This window comes from Ammospiza nelsoni, chromosome 2, assembly GCF_027579445.1.
Source record: "Ammospiza nelsoni isolate bAmmNel1 chromosome 2, bAmmNel1.pri, whole genome shotgun sequence".
Classification (NCBI taxonomy): domain Eukaryota; kingdom Metazoa; phylum Chordata; class Aves; order Passeriformes; family Passerellidae; genus Ammospiza; species Ammospiza nelsoni.
The window spans coordinates 55,861,956-55,886,014 of NC_080634.1; the positions used below are offsets into that span (position 1 = coordinate 55,861,956).

Genomic DNA, 24,059 nt, shown 5'->3' on the forward strand with positions numbered 1-24,059 from the left:
AGGAACATGGGCCAGCTCCCAACATCCAGCACCTTTGACATCCTGCTGTTGTATCCAAAACACTGCTGCCATTGTCACCAATCCAGGAACCCTCATACACAAAGCTCAGAAACATCAGAGACACAGGATCACAGCAAGGAGGGTGAACCAAGCACGGACTTCACACAGCCCTGGAGGTGAACAGCACAGGGAGCACACCACAACCCGTGTGCTGGAGGCAGCTGGGTCTCTGAGCAGCAGCTCAGCCACCAGCTGTGAGGAAGGGGGGAGTCTCATGAGCACTTGAACATTCAAGTGCACTGTCGATCCCACCCAGTGATATAAAAAAAAACATTGCACAAAACAGAGTGCCAAGCAAGCAGGCAGATGGACTGAAAGGCAGGATTTTTTTCACACAAAGCATACTAAGCAGTCAAACCATGCTTGATAAGATGTTTCCCTATTTAATTCATGCTGCTGTAACTAAATGCAGATGCACATTGCATAACAGGGAAAATGTCAAAGTTTAGGTAGGTTATATGCAGCTAGAGGATTGCATGGGCTTCTCAGGATGTTATACCCATCAGTTGTACTTAGACCTCAGAGAAATTGACACAATTTTATTTAACACAGTTTTGGTTTACATAGAAGGCTTTTTGGGTATTTTGTGGGAAGTTACTAAAACCCAAAGATTTATAGGAGACAATATCAGGAGAAATTAATTTTTATGATCTAAAAAAAAAAAAGAGATAGTTACATGACAGCTTTACTACTCAGCTGTGAAACAATTTCTACCCATTTTTCAGTTTTCTGGACAATAAGCAATGCAGTTCAGTGATTTTTCCAGTTAGCTGAGTACACATGCCTGGGAGCAGTGCAAGCTCTGCTCTTCAGGCATGGGACAAAAATCACAATCTGACCAGTTTCCACTTCGCAAACTTTGGTTAAGTAGAGACCCAAAAAATGAACCAAAAGTCACAACCACAGAAAAATGCTCCATTACATTGAGGTTACTAGAACGAGGTTCAGAGAGCCAAGCTGACTCAGGTCTTAAGCAGCTCCACAAAAATCAGTTCTCATCATGTGTCATAAGAAGCAGTGAAGTGACTACACCACATCCCAGCTGAAGGGAAGCTAATTTTTTCTGAAAATGCAGATAAATGCAGAGCTGGAGTTCCCAGTGAGCATGAACCTACAGCTTCAGAAATAATTAAACAAGTGTTACATCACATTGGGACTTCTTTCAAGCTAAGTTCCAGAATTACCTCCTCATTAAAAATTGTGGACCAGCCTTCCTTACAGATCTTTGGGGTAACAAAATGATTTTCATCTCTCTCTTACCCACAGACCTCCTTCACCCATACTCCACCAAATGATTTCCCTTCCAGAACAGATGCAGCTTTGGAGCTGCCTGTACTGATCAATTCCTGTTTGCATTCAGGAAGCATAAACACACAACCTTTTGAAGGTAATTGCACTGGATGATTTAATTATTGCAATCCAATTACTTTCACCTCCTTCCCACATTCAAATGTTTCAGTAATGGAAGTTATTAGAAAGATCCTCATTAGATTAAAATACAGACCTGCTATGCAGTAAGTGACTCAGTGGAACCATGCTAAAAATACCCAGTGGATCCAGAACTTGCAAGAAAGAAACTCTGCTACACCCTCTAAATTGCCCATGTAGCAAAGGTGAAGAACTAGAACCCACCAGGTCACTGTCCTCCTTCCAGCTGCCTGGTTGGAACATCTGTCCAGCAAAACACCACTTTTTCTCCAAAAATCCTACTGGCTATCAACTTATTGATAATTTTTAAGTCTTGCATGCTTCTCTCTGCTCAAAAATGAATGCATTATTCAATTGCTAAAAAAGTGGATCTGTGAAGTGAAAGCTGAACATACTAATTTTTAATATACATACCACCAGTATGGCACTTTGTAATAAATTGCAGTCACATAAAGGTTAATTTACAGGAGAAGATGGATATTTGATCCCAAGCTCTAAATTAAGTCCTACCCTTAGGTCTCAACTTATTTTTCAATAAATGTTTGGTTAACTATCCAGTGTAACATCTAATAACTTATGCCTTTACTGCAGAGGAAGGAAGCCACATTTCCACATGTATAGGATGGTGCCCTCTCTCAGCATTTTAATCTGGACCTAAGTCATCTGCGTCATTCATTGAAACACTCTCTATAAGAAGAGAGAGGCTTTTACTTTTTAAATACTGCTGAACAATTACAGCACTGTTTTTTCAGAGACAACATATTTACTTGGAATGTATTTGTGTGCTCTGTGCCACGCCAAGGTGCCTCTGCTAATGCTCTTCTTGAGGCATTGAGGACTTTCTGCAGAGAAATCACATTTCCAGTTCCTCCAGCTGAACTTGAACAATGATTCATGGGTGATAAAATGTTCCCTCAGCTTTTCTGCTCATTGCCATTTTCCCCTCCGGGCAGCCCGAGTCAGAGATATTTTCACTGTCCTCATCTCCCACAGGCTTTGCTCTTCTAGAGGAGATAAGAAGCCACTCTGCTGCTCTGACCCAGCAGGACAAGGTTGGCTGGGGAGTCTCAATACTCTGGGAAGTAAGGTCAACAGAATTAGTACCAGCAAAAAGGGATCAAAAAAGCAGGGCAAAGCTATGCAAACCAAATCCTGTCCTGAAAGGTTTGTACAATAGCTGCAAAGGAACTGTAGCCCTGAAGTGCTTTACCAAGGGCTCTCAGATTTCTTCTTACCATGCATACTGCAGTGTGCTGTGAGGTGCCAGCAAAGTCCAGCAAAACCCAAACTTCTGACTCTGTAATTTAGAGGTGATCTGGCATTTCAAGGGCTTAAAAGCCAGTCAGTTTGTTATCTCTGCATTCCCATGGGGGTTGCATGGGGAGATGGAAATCAACAGAGTTGAACGGAAATCATCTTCAAACCTGTATTATGAGACTGACTATTCCATCCTAAACTTTAGGTTTTATTATTTAAAAAATCTCTCTCAAACATGCAGGGCCTCTTTATATTCAGCTACATCTTTCATATGGCCTAGTTGCAGCTTTTCTATTCTTCAGCATTGTAGTACATACTGTATTAATTTTATTCTATTATGTTTAAAATAGTAAATTTCAATTTTGAAACAGCATATTTCAATAAACATCTTCTTGCTCTCCTCCTATGAGACTAGAAGTTCTGTTGTCTCCACCTTCTCCACTGGTTAGTTGCTGTGTATACTCATATAATTTCTTACATGGCTCCTCTTTAAGGTAATCAATCTTTCCAGTCTCTTGGAAAAGTTGTTCTAGTGTTCTGTTCCCCTTACTTGCTTTCTAATCCCTCTAATGAGACAATATCCTGTCTGAACTGTCATCTTCTGTACTAAATGCAGCAATCCAGACACAAACAAACCTGCTAAATTACAAGAGCATTATCATTCTTTTCTTTATGCATCTTCTTCCTGTATGTACCCTAGCAGTGTTTATTTGCAGCAGTTGTACATGTTTTTTTCTTCATGCTGGCAGGATTTAGAAACTTACAAACTATGGATGAAAGAGAAAAAATATATTTATCACTATTAGATTCTCTCTGCATTACACTGCTATTCACTCAGTAATTTCTTCTGCACTCCACATCTCACCAGACCCAATCAGCTTATCTGCTAATTTGGGTTAGACAGATAGTCCAGACTGTTAGGGAAGGGAACGCAGGATTTGTCAGCCACAGTTCTCAAGGGCAATCTCAGAACCACATGTTTCTGGCAAGAGAGGTGGAAAGAAAATTATAAAGGAGAGCAATAGGCAGAGACCATCAAATACCAAGAAAAACCTTGACCCTTTGCATCAAGCTTTCCTCTTGTGAAAACAGGACAGGAAAGCCTTGTCTATTGCAGCAGTGCTGGGAAGACACAAGACCATCTCTCCTCAGGTACAAAAAATACATTCTTCAAATATGTGAAATGGTGCAACATATTGCAGTGCAGTCTTGAAAAGATGTCTGGTGGGACTGTGTCCTGATAGGACACCACTGCTCAGGTGACTGACCAAACCAACAAAGTCTGAAGCAACTTCAGTTCAATTACCTGGTCACAGTCTCAAGGGTAACTTCCTCTTTGCTATAAGGGACAGATCCTGGTTCATGGCAAAGGCATCAAATATTATAAAACTCTCTTTGCTGTCGCATTATTACTACCTTACTTTACTGGCATTTTTTACGAGGGTTGCACTTCCTGTCCAGATGCTGTCTCAGCTTGCATCCTCCAGATTTTTACTGTTGCAAATCATAGGGAAAATATCAGTATTATCTTGCAAGAAATAGATTTGAAGTTGTGAGACAAAGTCATCTCTAAAGACATGCTTCTCTTCTTGGCAGCCTCTCACTTTTAAATCTTATTACAAGCTAATACAAAACATAACATCTTCAGGTTCAAAAGTAGTAAGTACTTACTACATGCTACTGGGCATGGTAATTACAATAAAGGTGTCAATAATTATATATTTACAGGAATCAGGGATTCAAAACAAAATAATTTCAAAGCAAGGATTTTCAAAGTCATTGCTGAGTTAAACAGTGGGCAACTCTACATGATCACTGGAAAAACCTGACCAACTTTACCCATCCTGAATAAAGATGAAGTCCCTTACCAGAGAGCCAAAGACCACCTACTTCCAACCCCCCTGCCATGGGCAGGGACACTTTCTACTGGATCAGGCTGCTCAGGGTCCCTCCCATCCAACCTGCTTAGAACGCTTTCAGGGATGGGGCATTTGCATCTACGGATGTTGCCTTCCAGTGGAAGGCTACCAGTTAGCATAGGCAGTGCAAAGAAAGGCGTCTGAAATAATGACTTGGCCTTTTCCAGGGCCATTGGAAGCAGAGAACGGCAGCAGATTGAAGCAGACCCAATCTACTGCTGACCTTGGCAGAGGACACTGGGTTTTAGATGGTAATACAAGGTAGAAGACAGCTAGAGACAACACACTGGGGTAGTAAATCCTTGTGCTATTAGGTAAAGCATAAAATCAGCTCACAGCATCTGCTGGGGAAAAAGATGAGCTGAGACGGGGTAAAGACAGTAAATAAGAGAAGGGTCCCTTTTGATCCTGTGGCCTTGCAGGCTCAGCACCACCTGAAAAATGAAATCATGTTTGTAACTCTGGCTTGACCTTTTTGCATGTCAGACAGGATTGCTTCTTACACAGAAGGCAGGGAGGGAGGGAACAGCCTTCCTTACAGACAGTTAAATTACTATGCAAAGAGACAACACATCCAGTCACCTCAAGCCACAAGATACACATCCCACAGACTAAAACCCCCTCTGTTAGTTTCAAAATCCATGCTTGTTCTGCTGTATCAGCAGTTCCTCCTCCCACTCTCCTGTCCTGGTATCTGAGACATGCTGAAAACACCCAGAAATGACCTGACAGTCCAGTAAGTCTCTTCCACACATCATATCTAATAGAAGTAAATTGTATCTTGTTATCAGGCACACACGGTGAGCTTTGGAGGGATGTTTGCAATTTCTGAGCAGTTATCAAGAAATGTAAATTGTTAACAATCTGCAGCAGGTTAAGCAGTTTACTTAATTGAGAGATGGCCCAACTACTGAGCATCAGAGAGAGGAAGGGCATATGGAGGCCAGTATTTAGAATCAATTTTCATTCCAGTTGGAGGGGAGGAGACAAATTATTAGACAAAGCTGTTATGTGGACAGGATCTGGCCCCTAAAACAGATCAGATGGACAGTTAGCTGTAAATAACACCAATAGACAGGAACAACAAGTTTACAGGAAAGACTGAGAGCAGTTACTACCTCAAACACTGCAGTGAACAAATGGGTTGCTTTGGAAGCACACACATATTCATCATCTACATTGCACAGTGGAAATACAAGCTAATAAAGGTTGTTAGAAATGCACAACCATATCATTCCACAAATGCACCTTTCCCCCGGCACTGCACCATAAAATACTTGCTTCACACTCTTAAGTCTGAAAGATCAAGGTTTGTCTCTGCTTTTCCTACTCACCTTTTCTTTTTTTTTTTTTCAGAGCATTTAAGGGTTTTGTTTGATCAGTTTTTGAAAGGAAAATATTTCTGTAGAAGGAAACAGAGATTCATGGTATGGCAGCTACATGCTAATTAAAAAGCCAGTGAATGTTGAAGATCTGTGTCCTACCTTTTCCAGTGGTCAACCACTAACTCTATTTAGAACATAGGAATCAAAGAAGACAGTCCAATAGCCAGTTACTTCCAAGCCCTGCTCTTAAAAGCTTACAACTTATTTTTCTGTACTGCCATCAGCTCTCCCACACTGTCTCTTCCTCTGGCACCTTTCATTTTAACACACATTTCAACCAGGCTATTTCTCTCCCCAGAGTTTTGCCTCCAGCATCTGGTTCAACAACAGCTGACAGCGATTTACAAGTCTTGCTAGACTTAGCCTTTTAAAATTACTCATGATATTGGCAAGAATTTAAGCTTCAGATGTGCATGATACTCCCTCTGCATCCCTGTTTTTCTGTTTTCAGGAACACCCATTAACCAGCAGGTATGAGGCTACCAAGGTCACCTCTCCTGGCAGCAGCAAGCCTTCAGCATTTGCACCCCCACAAGCAACTGAAGAAGTAGCCCATGTTCCTCCTCAAGCAGCTCATGTTCCCTTCCTCACCAAGTCAGCCTTGAGGCAGCAGGGCAAAGGCAAATATTGCCATTCCCCCCACCCAATGCAAATGAAAGAAACTCTTCCCATTTGATTTCCATTTCTCTCCTGCTTGTAGCACCCTATCCCACTCCCTCGTGTCTGGGAGGCATCACACATCCACCGTCTCTCAATTACTCATAACAATTCAGCGCATTTTAATAACGTTTAAACAGGTTTTAAAAAACCTAGCAATAAACTAGGAATTACTGTGGACTCTGCTGGACCACAGAAGCATAGAGGAGGTACTTCAGGTTTTCAGAAGGCAGCACTTGGCAGATGAAACCAGCTAAGCACACTAAATGCCTTTTCATATCACCAACGTACAAGGTGGTTTTTACCAATTTCTGATGTCAACGATTTTCCTGATCCAAGCTGCCCCATTTCACTTTCATATCAGCTGACTTGGATATTGATATTTAGCAGCATTAGCAAGGATGTGCAGCTGCTCCAAGTTCATGCAGGAAGGGGACAGCCTGCTTTTTTGAATTCCAAATTGATAAGAGAAGAGTCACTGAGAGAATTAATAAGCAGGAAGGTGAGGAAATGAGAAAGTGAGTTGAGAGGAGTTAGAGATAGAACACAAATGGAACAGGACAGCAGTAGGGAACAGGATGTAAAGTACAAACAATACTAAAGTACAAAAATACAAGGCCTGCAGTAAGGATGGCAGTAAACATCTGGTTCATAACATTCAGACAAAGAAACTGAAAGAGCACAGAGTTTTGGTAATAACAGGTCTATCCAAATGGAGGTAATGGGCTGAAGACAAACCCTTCAGAGCTCAAGACTCTCCCACAACCCCAAAATACTGTGGCCGAAGGGCAGCTTTCTGCATGTTGATTGTCTTTCACAGAAGAAAGGGGAGAAGTCCAGCTCCACATGGTGCATTTATGAAGCAGCCTGGTGACATACAGGGCAATGAAAACCTAACAGCTGCACTCAACAGCTACCTCCAAATTTGTAAATTGGAAAGTATTTCTCACATTAAGGCTTTTCCCCAAAGTGCAATTGCACTTACCTTGATACCTCACAAATACAAAGTTCTTGCTCTGTTACTTGGGACACTAAATCCTTTAGGCTCTGTTTACTTTCAACAGACAGGAACTGGTTTTTGCATTTAAGACAAACAAAGGTTCATTATCTATTGCTGTGAAATATGCATAGAGAAAAAGAAACAACAGTTTGAAAAAGGAAGTTTTGACTATTGCAGGCTATCTGAATTCAATAGCAAGCATTTTTTCCCCAACTGCAAACTGCAAAATGTATACATATTTTAAGGAAGACAAAAAGCTCCACCTCTGTTGCCTTCCTCTGCAGTGTTCATAGAAAGTTTCAAGTCTCAACCCTGGCTCTTAAATTCCTACTCTCTTTTCTTCCCCAACTTGAGTCAAGTTATTACTGGGTCCCATAAATAAAATATTTTTCTGTTCAAAGCAGCTTAGCTTTTGACTAAACAAACACACAGAATCAATGTCTTGTTTAGGCAATATTTACAAAAATAACTATTAGTGAAAAATAAAAACCATGTTTGGGATGCTTCTAAATCAGTCCTGGACATATAGAGAAAGCAGGACCACAAGAGAACTTAAGACAATGATACCAAAGTCCAAGAGGCTTATGGTAAGAGCACAGGTGTAGGAGTTCTGCTTCCACCATAGAGGTAGGTAGTGAAAAATGGGATTCCCATGAAACACCCCAGTGCAAGCCAATCCACACTGTACACGCTTATCAAAGATGTAGCAGTCACATTTTTTCATAGCAGTTACATTTTTTCATAGCATCAAGACTGAATACACACTGACTGAACAAGAAGTAAACTTCTCTGCAAGGTAGGATCGATATTCACACATTCATGCCATTCTTTCTCTCTTCAAGGAAGCCTTTCCATTTCAACTTCCAGCTTTAGCAGATGATTTTCCCTAATTTTCTCAGATAACATGTAAACAGATCATGTTGCCAAATAGCAACACCACTGTCACTTTGATTTGATTTCAGAAAAGAATATCAGTTTCTCAGGAAGGAGAGAGCTAAGTTAGATATTTTGTTCTGCTACTTTTTGTTATGTCTACAAAATTGATAGCTATTTGTAACTTAATTTTATTTGACTCAAAATATGCTTCTCTCAGCCTATGGTTGAAATTATTGTTTCTAAAAGATTTTATGCAATGGAGACCAAGTAGAATTTCTCTTTGTGTCCAAAGTAAGACAGTGCAATGTTGTAGAACAGTAAAAGTAACAGAGTTTGTAGAAAAATACTATAAAGATTATTGTACAACTCTTATGTCCTGGGTATTCCAGACATACATAATTTAAAGGAAATTTTGTTGTTTCCTTGATCCTCTGATGCCTTAAAAAAGCAATTATAGTTTTATAACAACTCAAGGCTGGGCTAAAATACTCTGACACCATTTCCTTAGTGTCAGAGGACAGTATTGTGTACCAGAGAATTTCAGATCAACAATCTTGAGAACAGTAAAGTAATATTAAAAACTAAACAAGAAACTTTTCCTAGAAAATACAAAAGGCTCCTACAACAAAACATGCCACACAAGAAAAAAACCTAGAATATATAAATTCCTTCACAATCCCACAGGGAACAGCAACAGACTGTGGAAGACAAGGCAAGTCCAATAATCCTTGCCACTGGAAAGCCTGGCTCCAAGACACAAAACCCAGCTTAGCAACTTGGGTCAAGTTCAGGAAGGTAAGAACACAGCTGCCACAGGATAGCACCATGCCAGAGTGTCAGAACAATGATGCTGCATCTCACACCTATTTTCTGACTCTGCTGCTGCCCCATCCCAGTTACTGTGGCCATGACAGCTAAGGGAAATCTATCATCCTTGTGCAGAAGTACATGCACTCACTCCTCCAGGAATCCAAGTATCACCTGTCCTCTTGAAACGCTCAGCTGATCCCACTCCCAGGGTCAGCAGCAAAACTCTCAAGTGACACTGGAGCAGGATGAAACCAGCCATGACAATTTTGATGCTTGTTTGCATATTGAAGCAAAAGGAAATTACTATTTCTTTCTAATAGGAGACACATCACTCTCCCCAAAACAGTGGGTAAAGGAGAAGATAAAAAGAGGACTGAAATACTGTGTGAATCATCTACCAGATACTCAAATGGAAACAGCTTATACAAAAACTGTAAGATTATGAAACAGACTCCCCACAACACTTCGCCCCAACAACACCTTTAACTTCTATTACATTTTCAGTGTCAGTTAAACCAGACAAGGCTTGGGCAAGAGAGACCTTGATAGTTATAGAACAAGCATCTCTAGCTAAAAAAGTACTTTCTACTGAAAATGTGCTTTAAAGACTAATTTAATTATTGTGTCTGAAGTTTCCTTACTTTTTTTAGTTAGAAGAGCTCACAAGCTCTTGAGGCTATTAGAGAAGCTCACAAGCTACGAAGAGGAAACTATTCCTCTTCATAGTTTCTTTGTGGCATCACCAGTTTTATTAGAAAATGGAAGTTTCTTGTTTTCTGTCCTCCTTGAAGTTTTAATACAACCTACAAAACCTACTTGAGTTTTCTACAATAACTTGGCAGCAATACCAAATGTATGGGCAGAAAACTGCTTGGGGTAAGGTAAGTGACCACTGTACATCTGCCTTATTTCAAGTATTTTAAGAATTGAAAGGAGCACAAATGTAATTTTTATGACTGAAGGTCTTTTCCAAGATGTAATGCTTAGGTAAAACTTCCCAGCAGAGGGTGTCTGGATTTCCTGGATCTTCTTCAAGCTATGCTCTAGATTTGGATGGCCCTGATGAAGAATTGTCTCTTCAGCACTTAACGTCCTACTGTCTGTGTTTCAGATGCAGGTGATTGGTGACTTGTACTTCAAAATTGGTCATTACTTCAGCTTAGCACTGTTCTATGACTTCAAAAATACGGGACCAAAGCTTCCACATGGCCTGAAACGGTGAAGGGACGGTCACATTTATTAGAACAAACCTGGGTAACTTTTACTGGCAGGCACAATGCAGCTGCAATGACACCAAACCCACTGGAAGGATGCCACCCTGGGATGGTGTAAGCAGGGAAGGAGCTGGCATATAAGGAAGCATTCATGTCCCATCTCCCAGACCTACAGGACATGCAATGCTCTTCTCAAGCTGGCCAAAGATACATCTCTGGGTGTCAGAAACAAAGGCTCATGGAGAAAACATGTCTTGTCAGCTATTGGGGAACGCCAGAAGATGTATCCACATTGGTTATAGGTCCAATGCTTGGGCCTCCTGTGCTGCAGGAAGCGAGCATGGAGGTCTGACTGGAGACCTTGGCCACAGAGGCCATGAATGCCACTTCAGTGCTCCAGCTGGGTTCCAGCCCTGGCTGCAGCCCTGTGGGTCACTGGTTAATGTCACACGCAGGAATTTGGCAAGCACATGCACTTCTGCTCAGCACAGGGGCCATGGGAGACCTGTCCTCCTCTGGATGGCTGGTTGAAGTTATCTTCAAGAATCTCAAGATACTTTGGTCTCAAATTCAGGTTTTTTTAAACTTACTGTTACAGATCTCCAACCACCAGAAACGCTTACAGGCATGACAGCTTCAAGGGTTGAGTCTTGTTTAAACCAGTGGCTTAGCTGGTTTGGGGTTGTTTTTTTTTAAATCACAGAATGAATTTCCTGTAGGCAATCTGATACCCTACCAGGAGGAACAGCCACATGACCTGGGTGCTCCGAGAGATGTGAAACACACCGACATTAATAAGTGACACAGGGCTGGGACCAGCCTCCAGCAGTGAGGCCACCTGGCAGGGAAACAGCGGCTGCTACGTCCTGGGAACAGTCCCTGGTACAAGCTGACTTCCAAACCCTCTATGGGCACTGTTTGACGCTGTGCAAATTGGCTCGTGAACAGTGCTTGATACCAACAAGGAGACACCACAGCCAGCCAGACCCCCGTGCTTGAAATATACTCCTGCACTATTTAATTGATTAGAAATACAGTCACTATAGCTGCTGGCCATGGGCTCAGCAGCCCATTTCTCCCAGCTGGTTCACAGAGCCATTAAAAAAAGGAAACAGTATTGATTCCTGTGTACACCAACCATCTTATTCAATACTGGGCTTGTCTAAAAGAACAGGGAAGTGAAAACAAGGAGTTTGGCACTTACTCTCACAAGAACTCTTCTTTCTTGTTACATTGTACACCACAATATTATCTCAAGGTGGTCCATATTTTCCCACTTTCCCTCCATTTTTATTAGTCTGATGTCAGTATAATGGCATTGGTCAATAATTAAATAAACACCATTTTTTAGCTTGAAGTTATCATACACAGCAATAAAAGGAAATGAAACTCAAAACAAAAGATGACCATTGCCAGGATAATGCTTCAGAATATCACAACAACCAGCTTGCAAATCAGGAGCGTGCCTTCAAACACAGGCAGTATCATTTATTTCTGGAAAAATACCATTGAGTCTGAGGTGTAAATACATGAACACACACCAGTTTTTGAAACCACTGTTTGTACTTTCTAATCCACATGCTAAACACAAACACAGATCACTAAGCAATTATCCATGCCCTTTGCTTTTCCTGTCTCCAGATTTGTTGTCAGTGGTTGTTTATCTACTTCTCCCATATAATTTTGTATACAAAATGCTTGCCTACACATTTAATACAGGTTTTGTGCTTAACACTTGTCTAACACCTGTATAACACTTTTTTCTAAAAGAATTTGACTCTTAAAACCATGTAAAAATGTCTGCTCATGTCAAAAAGGGCATGTGAACACAAGTTTGATTTTAGAGCACAGGAAGGACCACGGGAAACAACAACCAAGGCAGATCAAGCTGTTGGTTAGGTTTAGCCATGCTTCCTGCTGGTAACCTCAATAATTGCAATCCTTGGGCCATCCATTCAGGTGTGTTCACACCTCATAAAAACCAGACAACAATGTTCATGCCTGCTTCCTTGAAGAAGAGGTTTTAGGTCATCAGGTTTTTAGAAGAAGGAATATAAGCTGTGATCAAAAGGGTTCTGTGGATGAAACTAGTTGGAGATGACAACTTCTTGGCTTGGTTTCCTGGTCACAAAAACTCACTAAGGAAATCCTCACCAGGCTTCTCTCTCATCTACTAAAGAACAAAGGAAGAAGGGAAAGAAGGAGCAAAAGCATCTGAAATCACAGAGGAGCTTTCAGAATTCAGATGAAAGTCATGCATTTTTCAGCCACTACAGCATGTAATTTTTTTTTAAACAATCAGTACATTCACAGCTCCCTTTTCCTACTCCTTTCTCTGGAATATAATATGGGTTAGCAGCAGTATTTGTGGAAAAGTTTATTCCTGGAAACCGAAGGACCTTGGCCAACAGCATTCACAGCACTTCTTATTTAACAAAAAAACCCCTACCCTTACTTTTCATCTTCCACTCCAAAATCAACACTTTGGAACCTAAATTAGTGGTACAAGCTACCAAGGGATTTTGTCCCTTCCCCTGGTCTTGTGCTCCCCAACCATATTAGCAACCATAAAGAGTATGCAAAAGGGAAGACGAAATGCCAAACACCAGAGGTCTCAAATACTCCTCCAGAGCAAAGCCTGCAGCTAGGCAGCCTGTAGAAATCCTGCCTACAGAACAGCTGAGAGAAGATCTCTGCAACAGCCCATCCACCTGCTGGTGCTTCACAGCTCAGACTGCCATGATATTCCAAGCACCACAGAGAGGTCGCTGTAATTTTATGGGCTTTGGCCTTTTGGCTACAAATAAACTTGGCAACAACAGAGATCAGAGTTTCACACTGGAAGTTCAGTGTTTGTATGGGTCTGTCCCTGCTGGAAATCTGGCAGGATCATTTATCAGTTAATATTTTCAAAGCATGATGATGGATTAATTTATCTGCACTCATTTACTGGCAGTTACAGAAGTTACCAAGAAGAGATCAGTTTATGAAGTCTGATTCATTTCCTGAAGAGAAGAGACTGAATTCTTCATTGGAAATGGATTTGTGCCTATACATTGTGTAACCAACCCCTGTATGTAACACATAATGCCAAGTTTAGTGGTCTACCACCCACTGCAGCTGATACTCTTACATGAACTGCTTTCCCTGCTTGCTCCTGCCTGAGGGAATCCAGCATAGGTCCATTCTTAGCTGCCAATGCCAGCTCATGCAGTCTCAAAAACTTCAGATGTAACAGAACTTAGAAAACTTGAGGTAATATCAGACAGCACTAAAACTCCCAGCTGCTAAGGCAACACACATGACAGCCCAGGCAAGGCTTTAGTAGACCCAAAATACTCTTTTCAGGCTGAATTGTAGTTGTTCTGACAGAATGGGACATAGGTCTCAATGGAGCAGAATAAAATACGTCACTTGACTGCTGCAAAAAGTATTAACTTCTTAATTTCAGTAATTAAATTGTATCAGGAGCCAATAAAGTCAAAGGTGTCAATTTTGATTTGACAGATACATTACCTCTTCACCCTCTGCCCTCAGCACAATTAACGTTGACACTGCTCCAATCCTCTTTTCCCCATGTTAGTACTACCACATTGCCCTACTTAGATCTCTAGTTTTTATCAGTATTTGTTTCTGCCTATGCTAAAGTAAATTGTTCCCATGGCAGATTAAAAGCATAGAGAACATTTATCTCTAGCAGAAAAACACAGGACTATTCACAGCAAGACCCTTTCACTTCCCATTAAGCTCCTGGCCAGGAGAAAGCAGGTTAAGGCGAAGCTTGATCAAGTGCCACAGGAGTCTGAAGCAATGGCACCAACATGACAAGAACAGGCACAAGGGCTATATGCCTGATGCTGGAGAATAGCACAGGCATGACCTTTCTTGCTGGACTTTCAGTAACTGCAGAAGGACAATCATCCTTTGACAACTGCTTATTGTTGGCGGAGCTGCTGACAGTGAGTGAAGCCAAGGAATGATTCCTAAATCCAGACAAGACGTGTAGAGGACCTCCACTGCCATCAAAATGCCGCAGCTGCCTTTAGCCAACCCTGCATGCAGCAAAAGCTAGGCTGGACCACAGGCCACTTGCCATAAAGCTGAAAGCATCTCCTTGGAAATCCTACTTTTATTCTATACAACTAATGCACATGGTGCTGCAAAACATGAAGCCTTTGAAATGTCAATTTGAACCGTTGATTGGATGACTCCACAGCCCACATTTGCTCTTGCAAAACACAGAGCTGAGAGGAGAGGCTGAGTTTTTCTCTGTATCAGATGGGGAAAAGGAATGGGGTATGGGAATGAGAATATATTGATTAATAACACTTAGAATCAAGAAGAAAATTATAAAGTGAGGATAATTTGGCACATAAGCAAAATGAGTGCAAAATTAAAGGTCTCACAAAGTGTTCCACAAAGCAGATGCACCTCCTTCTTAAGAATACAATTAAAGCTTTATTTGCTATTATAAGTGAATTTGAAGCCAAAGGTAAATTTACCACATTTGCACTCACTGCTAGAGGTGCAAAATCTCATCTCTCACGTTCTCAAAATGGGCAAGGATCTTCTCTCCATATCCCTTAAGGACAAAGCACTGTACTTGTTCTGTCACCTGAATCCAGATAATTCAACCTGATGGCAAAATAGGCCACTTCACATTAGGACAGCCTTTTCTCAGATTTCTCTCCACAGGACTCCACTCCTAATGAAACCATGATTACATTCCTATAAAGGTCAAAAGCAATGCTTTCTGGGGCTGATCGATCACTACTGTTATTGCAAAAACCTGCTAAGTACATTGATCTTTCACCTCACAATAGGAGGGTATGGTACAGGATTTGGAGAATAAAAGACAACATTGGACAAAACTTGCAGTAAACTTGGCAGCAGAACAGCAGTTCTTTTACCCAGAACTGTGCTTTGGCATCGCCTTCGATTCAGTGCTCCAAACCTTAAGAGTTCCCTGAAAAACTTAATTTAAGTGGTGAATACACATGATGTGACAAGCAAAGCCCATATGTTCAAAGTCTGGCCAAGGTTAGTTACAAAATGCTATTTCCTGCAGCCTGACTAAGAGAAAAATTGAAACAACACATTTTTTAGCCCAGCCTCCACAACTGTTCTCCCTCTCATGAGGATGAAGGCAGTATTTTGTCCATCTCAAATTTTGGCACAGTCTAATTTGTAAAATGTATTATTTGTTTCCTGACAGTCCAATATCAATTTTGGTCATTATTTATGCACAGTTTCAAGCCATCAGGCATGCAGATTGTGACATATGAAGAACCCCAAGAGATGCATATGGCTTTGTTATTATCTAAAGGTCCCTGCCTGGAGGGTTGTCTGGTAAACTTGCCCTCTCCTGCTTCTTCTTTCACAAAACTGTCCCTTTCCTTCTCCAGGATTGCTCCAGCCACTCACCCAAACTGCTTGCAAGGGTACCTTCAATTCCTGTGTGGATGTTTGTTTTACAGTTTTCCCATTCACATAATTTCTTTACCTCACAAAAGTATAAAGAAGGAAGCTTTGTTTTCTTTCTTAAAATGCTCCATAGGACAAGGCTCTGCTGAACAGGATGCACCCTGCTATGCATCCTCAATACTCCATCCCTGCTGCTCCTATTCCCTCCCATGGTGCCCCATGCCATCCTGTCACATCCAGCAGTGCATGGCTGTATTCATCATTCCTCACACGGTACGCAGAAGGGAAACAGCTGTGTTTTTTCTTGCTTCTGGTCTTGCAACAGACTGCATTATGGACTGCTGCAATTCTTATCAAATCCCTGGGCAAATACATGCAGATTCCCGAAGCTTTATACAAACCCACTCATATTTCGGCAGAGTGTGAAGCAAAAAAGAGCAAAGCAGTGTTTTTAGGTAAATAATCCTTCAGTGTCTGAGAGGTTACAGTGCACAGAACACAGTGATGCACAGAAGATACTTGTACAAAAGCCAGTTGCTCCCCTTAGGGCACTGCTCATCATTTAAGAAGCTTTTAGAGCTCCTGACCATGGAAGCACCAAGAGGCACCAATGCAGTGCCAGCATTATGCCCCCCTACTCTCTCCTTTCCATTTGATCTATGAGCTGCCAAGTATTTTCTGATTTCTCTCAGGGCTGTTACAAACACCATTTTACAAAACTTGTGCCACTTTTGAGCAATTCTCTTCCACATAGTATCACATAGCTAAAAGATCTTGCTGGGAAATCTATGCACAGATCAGTGTTGGCAGATACCATGCAGGCACCAGCACAGCTGGAGAGAGGGAAAGAAAAGAGTCTGTCTCAGTAAACAAAATAGTGTAAAGTAGCTCAAACAAGCTACTGACATATTTCTATTGTGCTACAATGGTCACATGCTATTTGAGAGCTTCAGTCTGCTAAGTGACCCACAATGAAAGGTCAGCCTTACTTAAATAGCTCAGTAGCTTCAAAACCATTGCAATTCCTTTAGTTTAAGATATTGCAGCCATTTTGTGTTGCAGCATCGCTGCCTCCTCTAGACATCCTTATCTTGAGGAGAAAAACCAATAGGTTTCCTGCAACAGTGCATTTTTAGTTATATGCCATCTCTGTCCTGCATGGACTCCATAACTGGCATTTGTTTTTCCTTCAGGGTCCACAGGCCACGCACAGAGGTGGCATTGTGCAGTCAGTCCCCTCTTGGTGAGAAGCACTGTTCAGCTGCAGAACTGGAGAGACTGCAGGGGAAGGTCACCAAGCCTGAGAGACGTGAGACACTGATGAGAGATCCAGTCTCTGTGTAAACAAATGCCAGGGAAATTAAGATGGGGTCAGGGAAGACAAGCAGAAAAATGAGAACTGGTTAATATGGGAAGCAGATGCATCATCCCAAAACTTGCTGCATCAAGAACACTGTTCAGCAACAGGCAGAAAAAGAGGCTATCAGAAGGTTAAAAGAAGATGTATTAAGTAGCTCTTCTTATTTCAAATAAAGCTTGTAAGATAAGAGAAATTCACTCACACCTTTTATAGAAAGAATAATCTCTAAAACAGAGAGGGGACTAAAAGCCGTTGCACCCCTAACTCGAAAGGCTCAAGCACCTAAGGTTCCACTCTATCATGCTGCCCAACTGTGCTGCTGAAGCTGGGTCCAAGTCACATCAGAACACATTTTTGCAGCTGTTGTCTTGAAATCAAGACATGAACTTCATCACAGGGGCCCTTAGCTCAGAACGACGCAACTGAAGAAGTTTCATCAATCTGTGCATTGACCTACATGAGCTAGTAGTTTCAGGACAGCTCAGATCAGAGAGATGATACTAAATGCTTGAGCTTTAAATCTTTCACTGACACACAGGAGGAGAGCATCTTTAAGGCAAGGGATCCACAACCTCAGACAAACCTCAAGAGGCGGTGGCAGAAAGTGGCGCAGAGAGTAAAAAAGCACAACGTTGCAAGGTCTCCCACGAGTTAATAAGTGGAGTTTATCACTCCCAACAAGCACTCAGCAGGACATTTTATGTGCTAGTCTCAGATTTTGGCATCTCAACAGGATACATGTTAGTCAAATCCGGAACAAGTACTTTTCAACATCTGCAACAATGTCTGTTTCCAAGCACTTTTGGACCTCCTATCTTCTCTCTTAAGCCTCTTGCCAGCATCCGCTTCTTCCTTGCAAACAGCCAGCACTAACCTCCACCCTGACCTTTATTCCAAACACATACTCATCTAATTACGACATATCCAAAAAACTTAGTTTAAAAACACACACAAAATAAGAGAGCAACCAAATTCCATCTACGGCACTAGGTCTCTTCAATTCCTATCAACAATTTTATTGGTGACTAATGTTTTTACCAAAATTTAAAGAACCTCCTGGCAGGAACAAGTCCTTTTACACTTGAAAAGAGCATCCACACCTTCTGCCTTGCTTGAGCTACTGCTCATACTGCAATCACCTGGGTGTGAAACCTACAGGCTTAGACTGATAAACACACACAGACAGCAACAAAATCAGTTCTCACAGCACCTGCACTTCTGCTGTGAACCAACAGCCACACACAAGGCAGAGCAGAAATCAGTGATGTAACCCTGTGCTTAGATAAGAATTACAGACCTGTACAGCAACCACACTGCTGGGCAAAGCAATCACTTTCTACCACAAAGCAATCACTTTCCACCACAGGAGAAAGGAAACTCAGTTTACCAAGGGTCTGTGGGCCCTTGCACCCTGCTTGAATACAGCACTGTGTGAAGAATCCCACCTTTCCATCAGAGCTTTTTCACAGGCATGAACTATGACACTGTATGCTCAATGTTCTGGATCTGGACAGGAAAACCGCAAGGAGAAAAAGATTGCTTTTGATATACTTGAGGATGGAAAGATCACGGTTCTCCATGTTAGAAGTCATGTCAGCACAAAGCCAAAGACAACTCCCACATTTCTTGTCACATACACATATTCCCATTCCCAGTCCACTGTTAGTTTAGCAAAGAGATTTTCATTTACACAAGATGGACATTAAGTTGTCATGCCCCCTAAAAAACCTGCTCGTTAGCACACCCAGAACACAAGCCTTGGACAACAGCTGAAGTTCACATCTGTATTTAAAATCCTCAAACTGTAAACCAAACCTAGCAATACAAAACTCTGCATAGTTTTCTCTATGTGACATGAAGACACTAATAAGATAGGCAGTCTGGGCTCACTGTTTATACAGTGATCCCTATGAAGAAGCTGAGACAACTGAGTTCAAAAAGAACTTAAGATAATACAAGGTAATAGAGAAGACAAAGGTCTCTACTCCCTTAATACACACACACAAAAAAAAAGCTATCTGATAAGGGATAAATATTTTTCTCCTATATCTTGTCACCAAGAGACTAGAATGCCCATTTTTAAAACAAAAGGATTTTAACAATTTTCAGTTGACTGTGAAAACTTTTACTTCTTGTTAACAGTTCAAGGAGAACAGTTCTTGATTGCAACACGTACATTTAGGAGGTGTGTAGCATGGAAGTGAGCACAGAACTCCCACTCACAAGAGGGCACAGACAAGAGTTTGTAATTACCAGGAAAGCTGTTTACACCAGCCTCTGTGAAAGTTTTCCTCACTTACAATCCAGCTAGGGGTAAAAAGAGAGCTATTGGCAAAGTGCAGGTTTACCACGACGACACCCAGCCCCTCCTGCCAGTCTCGCACGGTGACACACGATCAGCACATGGGTGACACACGATCAGCACCTCTCAGAGGCCCAGCTGAACTGGCACTCGCAGCACTGGCAGGCTCTTCAGGCTCTTGAGAAACACACGAGTGTGCCAGCACCAGGAGAACTGCTTGCACTGAGAGCTGGCTGAGTTAGTGCCCTTGTCCCACCGTATCCCATGCTCAGGTAAGATTAATGACACTAAATCTCCTCTGGAGCATGGAGTTAGATATGTCTGAACTTGACATGCCAATGACCTACTTTTCAGACATGCCCAACACCCACGTCTCCTTCTGAAGGCAACAAAAGACAAGGTGCTGTGCAACTTTGAAACAGAAGTGCATGCTTTTAACACTGAGGAAGATGATGACAGCTTAGGATCAGCTGTGCACATTAGGAAAATCCCACTCTAGCTCCACATGAGCATACACTGCTATGGATCACTCAAGACTCTACATATATCTCAGTTGATTCCATGGCAGGGAAAGAGCATGGATGAAAGCTATTAACTTCTTAGAGTCATCCTGCTTTAGATTTACACATTCCTGGACATCAAATTTTGTGACTATTTTAACTCTCACCTGTCTAGACAGGTGCATCCTTTTTCTTAGAAGAAAAACACAAAATACCTTATCCCTCCAAGGCATACCAGCTGTACTGTAGATAAGTCTATTTTGCCCACATGTAGAATTAGAAAACCCACTAAGATTAGGACACAATGAACATCACTCAATTATCACAAGTGACCAGGATTCAGAAGAGAAAAACTATGTGCATCACCTGTACAAATGACACATACTAAAAAGAAACTCCAACCCTGTTGGGTATACAAAGTTTTGAGAATCTAGTTAAATATGTAAACCTGCTTTGCCCCCTACTCCCCCCAATTCCTTCTTTTCCCCCTACTTTGTCTTTCTTTATGAGGAATAACCACACTCTCTATTATTACATAGTTTTAATTTTATTTCTTAAAATATATGCACGTATGTGCTACAAACATGCATGGCTATATAATCCATGACTATGTCTGCCAGCCAAAGCTAAAACCACTTTTGTGTCTTTTAAAACCAGATAACACTGGTGCCATACAAAATTGGGTCCAGAGACCAAGCTAGCTCCTGCTTTTAAAGGTTTAGGTGCACAGGGCCACATCATGCAGCAAAGAAAATCTTTAAAGTGGCTAGCCAACATACCAACCTAGCTGTTGGGTATGCAAAGACTACCAGCAACTTCAATAATGATGTGTTCAGCCGTTCACCAGCAAAACAATTCCTCCTTCAGGTACAGAAGATCCCCAGCCTGAAGCAATTGCTGGAGATGTCAAGTCATTCCAGCTGAAGTTCTCTGCAGAGGTTTCAGAACATTTTCCTCATGTGAGCAGTGCATATCACAGGCTGGGAAATGTGGACAAAACTCACTTATTTGGTTAACAAGTAAAAGGACAGATAACATCACCATAACGATCTTTAACAGTTTCCAGGAAGCTCTAAAAGCCCTCCACATTCCGTGGCCATTAAACAACCACGTCAACACTGACAGGAGAAGGCAGGTCCAAACAGGAAAAGGTGCCATAAGGATCTGCACAAGCCTAATCATAATACACGGGTATTGAAAGTCTGACAAATTATGCTTTCACCCCAGGTAGCCTAAAACCTGCAAGTTAGACACCCAACTTCCTACTCTTCCAAGTCAGTTTTAGACTCTTAATCTTTTAATTACAATAGAAATGCTAATCCAAGCAGGAAATGAGAGACCCATCAACCAGCATCTTCATGTCTGAATAAATAAAAGGCAGGATCACAGCTTGTGTCATAGCATGTCAAGGATGCTGCAAACAAGTCCCGCAAGTAGGCACATTACCTGGTTAATTCCTTTAAACAGAAAATAGCCTGGGAACCTCCAGACTTTTCTAGTGTGAAACTCCTGACTTCTTTGTCACTGCTAGCTTATGGAAGCTGACATCTCAGTGGAAATAAAGATGTCTCATCAATCCCCTTCCCTACATAGAAATATCAAACTGGAGCATCAACCTGTCATCAACAACTAAAGTTACTTACTTTTGCTAAGGTGAGGGAAAATTGAGAGAGACATCTATATGAGAGGAAAAAAAGTTCAGGAATACCTTCCTACAGGTAAAAAGAATTGGCTAAGTAAGCCTAACAAGCTACAATGAACCAAAACAAGCTCAAGCTTTATTCAACGTCACTTTAAATACATTAAAAATGTGAAGACAATAAAATTGTGATCACATAACAATGTAAAACTCTACTTGAAGGTTCCTTTGACCTTATACTTGTTTTAAGTAGCTCAGCTCCTCCTGCAAGCAGGCATATGAGAGTTCACTTGGAGACCTCAGCTTCGGTGAACTTAAATGATCCTAAATTTGCACATATTTGACAGCTGAAAACTAAGTCATAGTGAGGACAAAGATGAAAGAAAATATTGTCAGTTTTTCAGAAAGCCTGCAGAGACATAAAAGTAGACACTCGACAGAACAGGCATCCATGAGAAATAGTCCATCCAAATACCTGTGAGTATCAAAACATATTGACATGCTGGTCAACTACATGTGTCTTTCAATCTTAGGACACAGGTTACACAGTACACCTGAGCTGCAAAGAAACCCCGCCTAAAATAACTATTTATAGATTCTGCAAGAAAAATAAACACTTATTTTGAAATAAAAGATTTCCAAGATAGAATTTTGAAGCTGCAGAGCTGAATTAAGTTTGAGCTCTTTCAGAAGAGACAGAGTTGCCCCTGGGCAGCCTCCGTCCCTGCAAAGCCCTGCTAAAGGGCCTGAAAGCATTCTCCTCCTTGGCAGCTTTTCAACACGGGATTTAACTCCAAGATCTTATCGCCGATACACGGTATTTTTAAACAATTACCAAGAAACGTTTGGAGAGGGGAAACGGGAACCAAAACTACTGTTTCAGCCAATGCCACCACAATCTTCAGGCAAGGTCAGAGATCTCCACAGACTGCCCGGCAATCCTCGTGATGAAGGGGATCTCGAATCCCATTTTTCCCACGCTAAGAAAAGTCACTCAGGTCCTGCAAGTTTCAGCGGCGCCCCAGCCCGGTCACTGTCCTGACCCACAGCGCGACACTTCGCTGGAGACCCTGCTCCAGGCTCCTTCCCCGCCGGGACGTCATGTGTCTGCCGAAAGCAATGTCCCCATGCTGGACCACCGCCACCTTGACGCTAGCCCGGGCTCCGAGCGGGGGAGTCCACAGTGGCACAAGGATGCTGGTGGTCTGCCTCCCCCATCCCTTCGCGGCGGGACCCGCCGGGGACGGGGGATCACCGTCAGGACTCCGCGCCGCGGGCCCAGCGCTGCCACCATCACCGGCAGCAGTGCTGGGAGCTGACGGACCCCCGCCGCGGCCCCGCCGAACACCCGCTCCCGGTACCTGTCCTCCGAGACGCTGATGACCCCGTCCTCCTTGGGCACTATCGCTGCCATGTTCACCACATCCTGCGAGCCCTCCACTTTGCTGAGCAGGAGGGGCTTGCGAGTCAGCGCCTTGGGCTGGGGCTCCGCCGCCATGGGGCCGGCGGGCACCGCCGCTGCCGCCGGAGGAGGCTACGGCCGGGGGAGGGATGGAGGGAGGGAGGCGGCCCGCAGTGCCGAGGCGGAGGAGGGACTTGCCGGAGCCGGGCGCTCCCTGGGAAGCGGGGACAGCGCGGCGGCACCGCCCCCGAGCGGGCAGGGCCGGGCCGGGCCGGGCCGGGCGGGGCGCGGTGCGCGGAGGGGCGGGAAATGGCGGACCCCGCCGCCATCTCGCAGAGCGGGGCTGTGGAGCGGCGCCTTGGCGAAGGGAAAGCTGCGGTCCGGCGGCGGTGGGAGCGCTCCTCTCCCGCCAGGGCTGCCCTCCCGGCGCCGCGGGCTCGCCCCGGGGGCAGCCCGGGGAGCGCGCCCCTTTCTGAGCCGTGCCCGGTTATGGACTGTCGGTTCCGTGCGGCTCCGTGCGGTCCGTCCCACGCTGCTGTGGCTGCCGGGCACAAAAAAACCCCACGACTAAAGATTAAGCGGAATGTTGCGCAAAAGTAGCTGCACCCCTGTGTTTACATTCCCCTATCTTAGTTTTTCCTGGGACTGAAGGTAAACATGGGATTTCTGCTGCTGTATTAGACAGGGACGCTGGCAGGCAGGGCTGCGCCGCGGCGCCAGCAGAAATTCCCTTTCAGAAAGCTTATTCCCAAGGGAAACGCAGCAGACTTCCAGCAGCTCGTTTTCATCAAGCGCCTTCTTTTCACTCGCTTTTCCTGACAGATTC

General features: G+C 42.9%; 1 protein-coding gene across 1 annotated transcript in view; it reads right to left on the reverse strand.

The window, feature by feature from the left end:
* WDFY2 (WD repeat and FYVE domain containing 2) overlaps positions 1 to 23,380 on the reverse strand; it is a 63,949-nt gene extending 40,569 nt beyond the window's left edge. The window contains exon 1 of the mRNA XM_059466575.1: positions 23,193 to 23,380. Coding sequence (XP_059322558.1) covers positions 23,193 to 23,329 — 137 coding nt within the window. The 5' untranslated portion in view covers positions 23,330 to 23,380. The remainder of the gene's footprint in view (positions 1 to 23,192) is intronic.
* Positions 23,381 to 24,059: the final 679 nt, after the last annotated feature.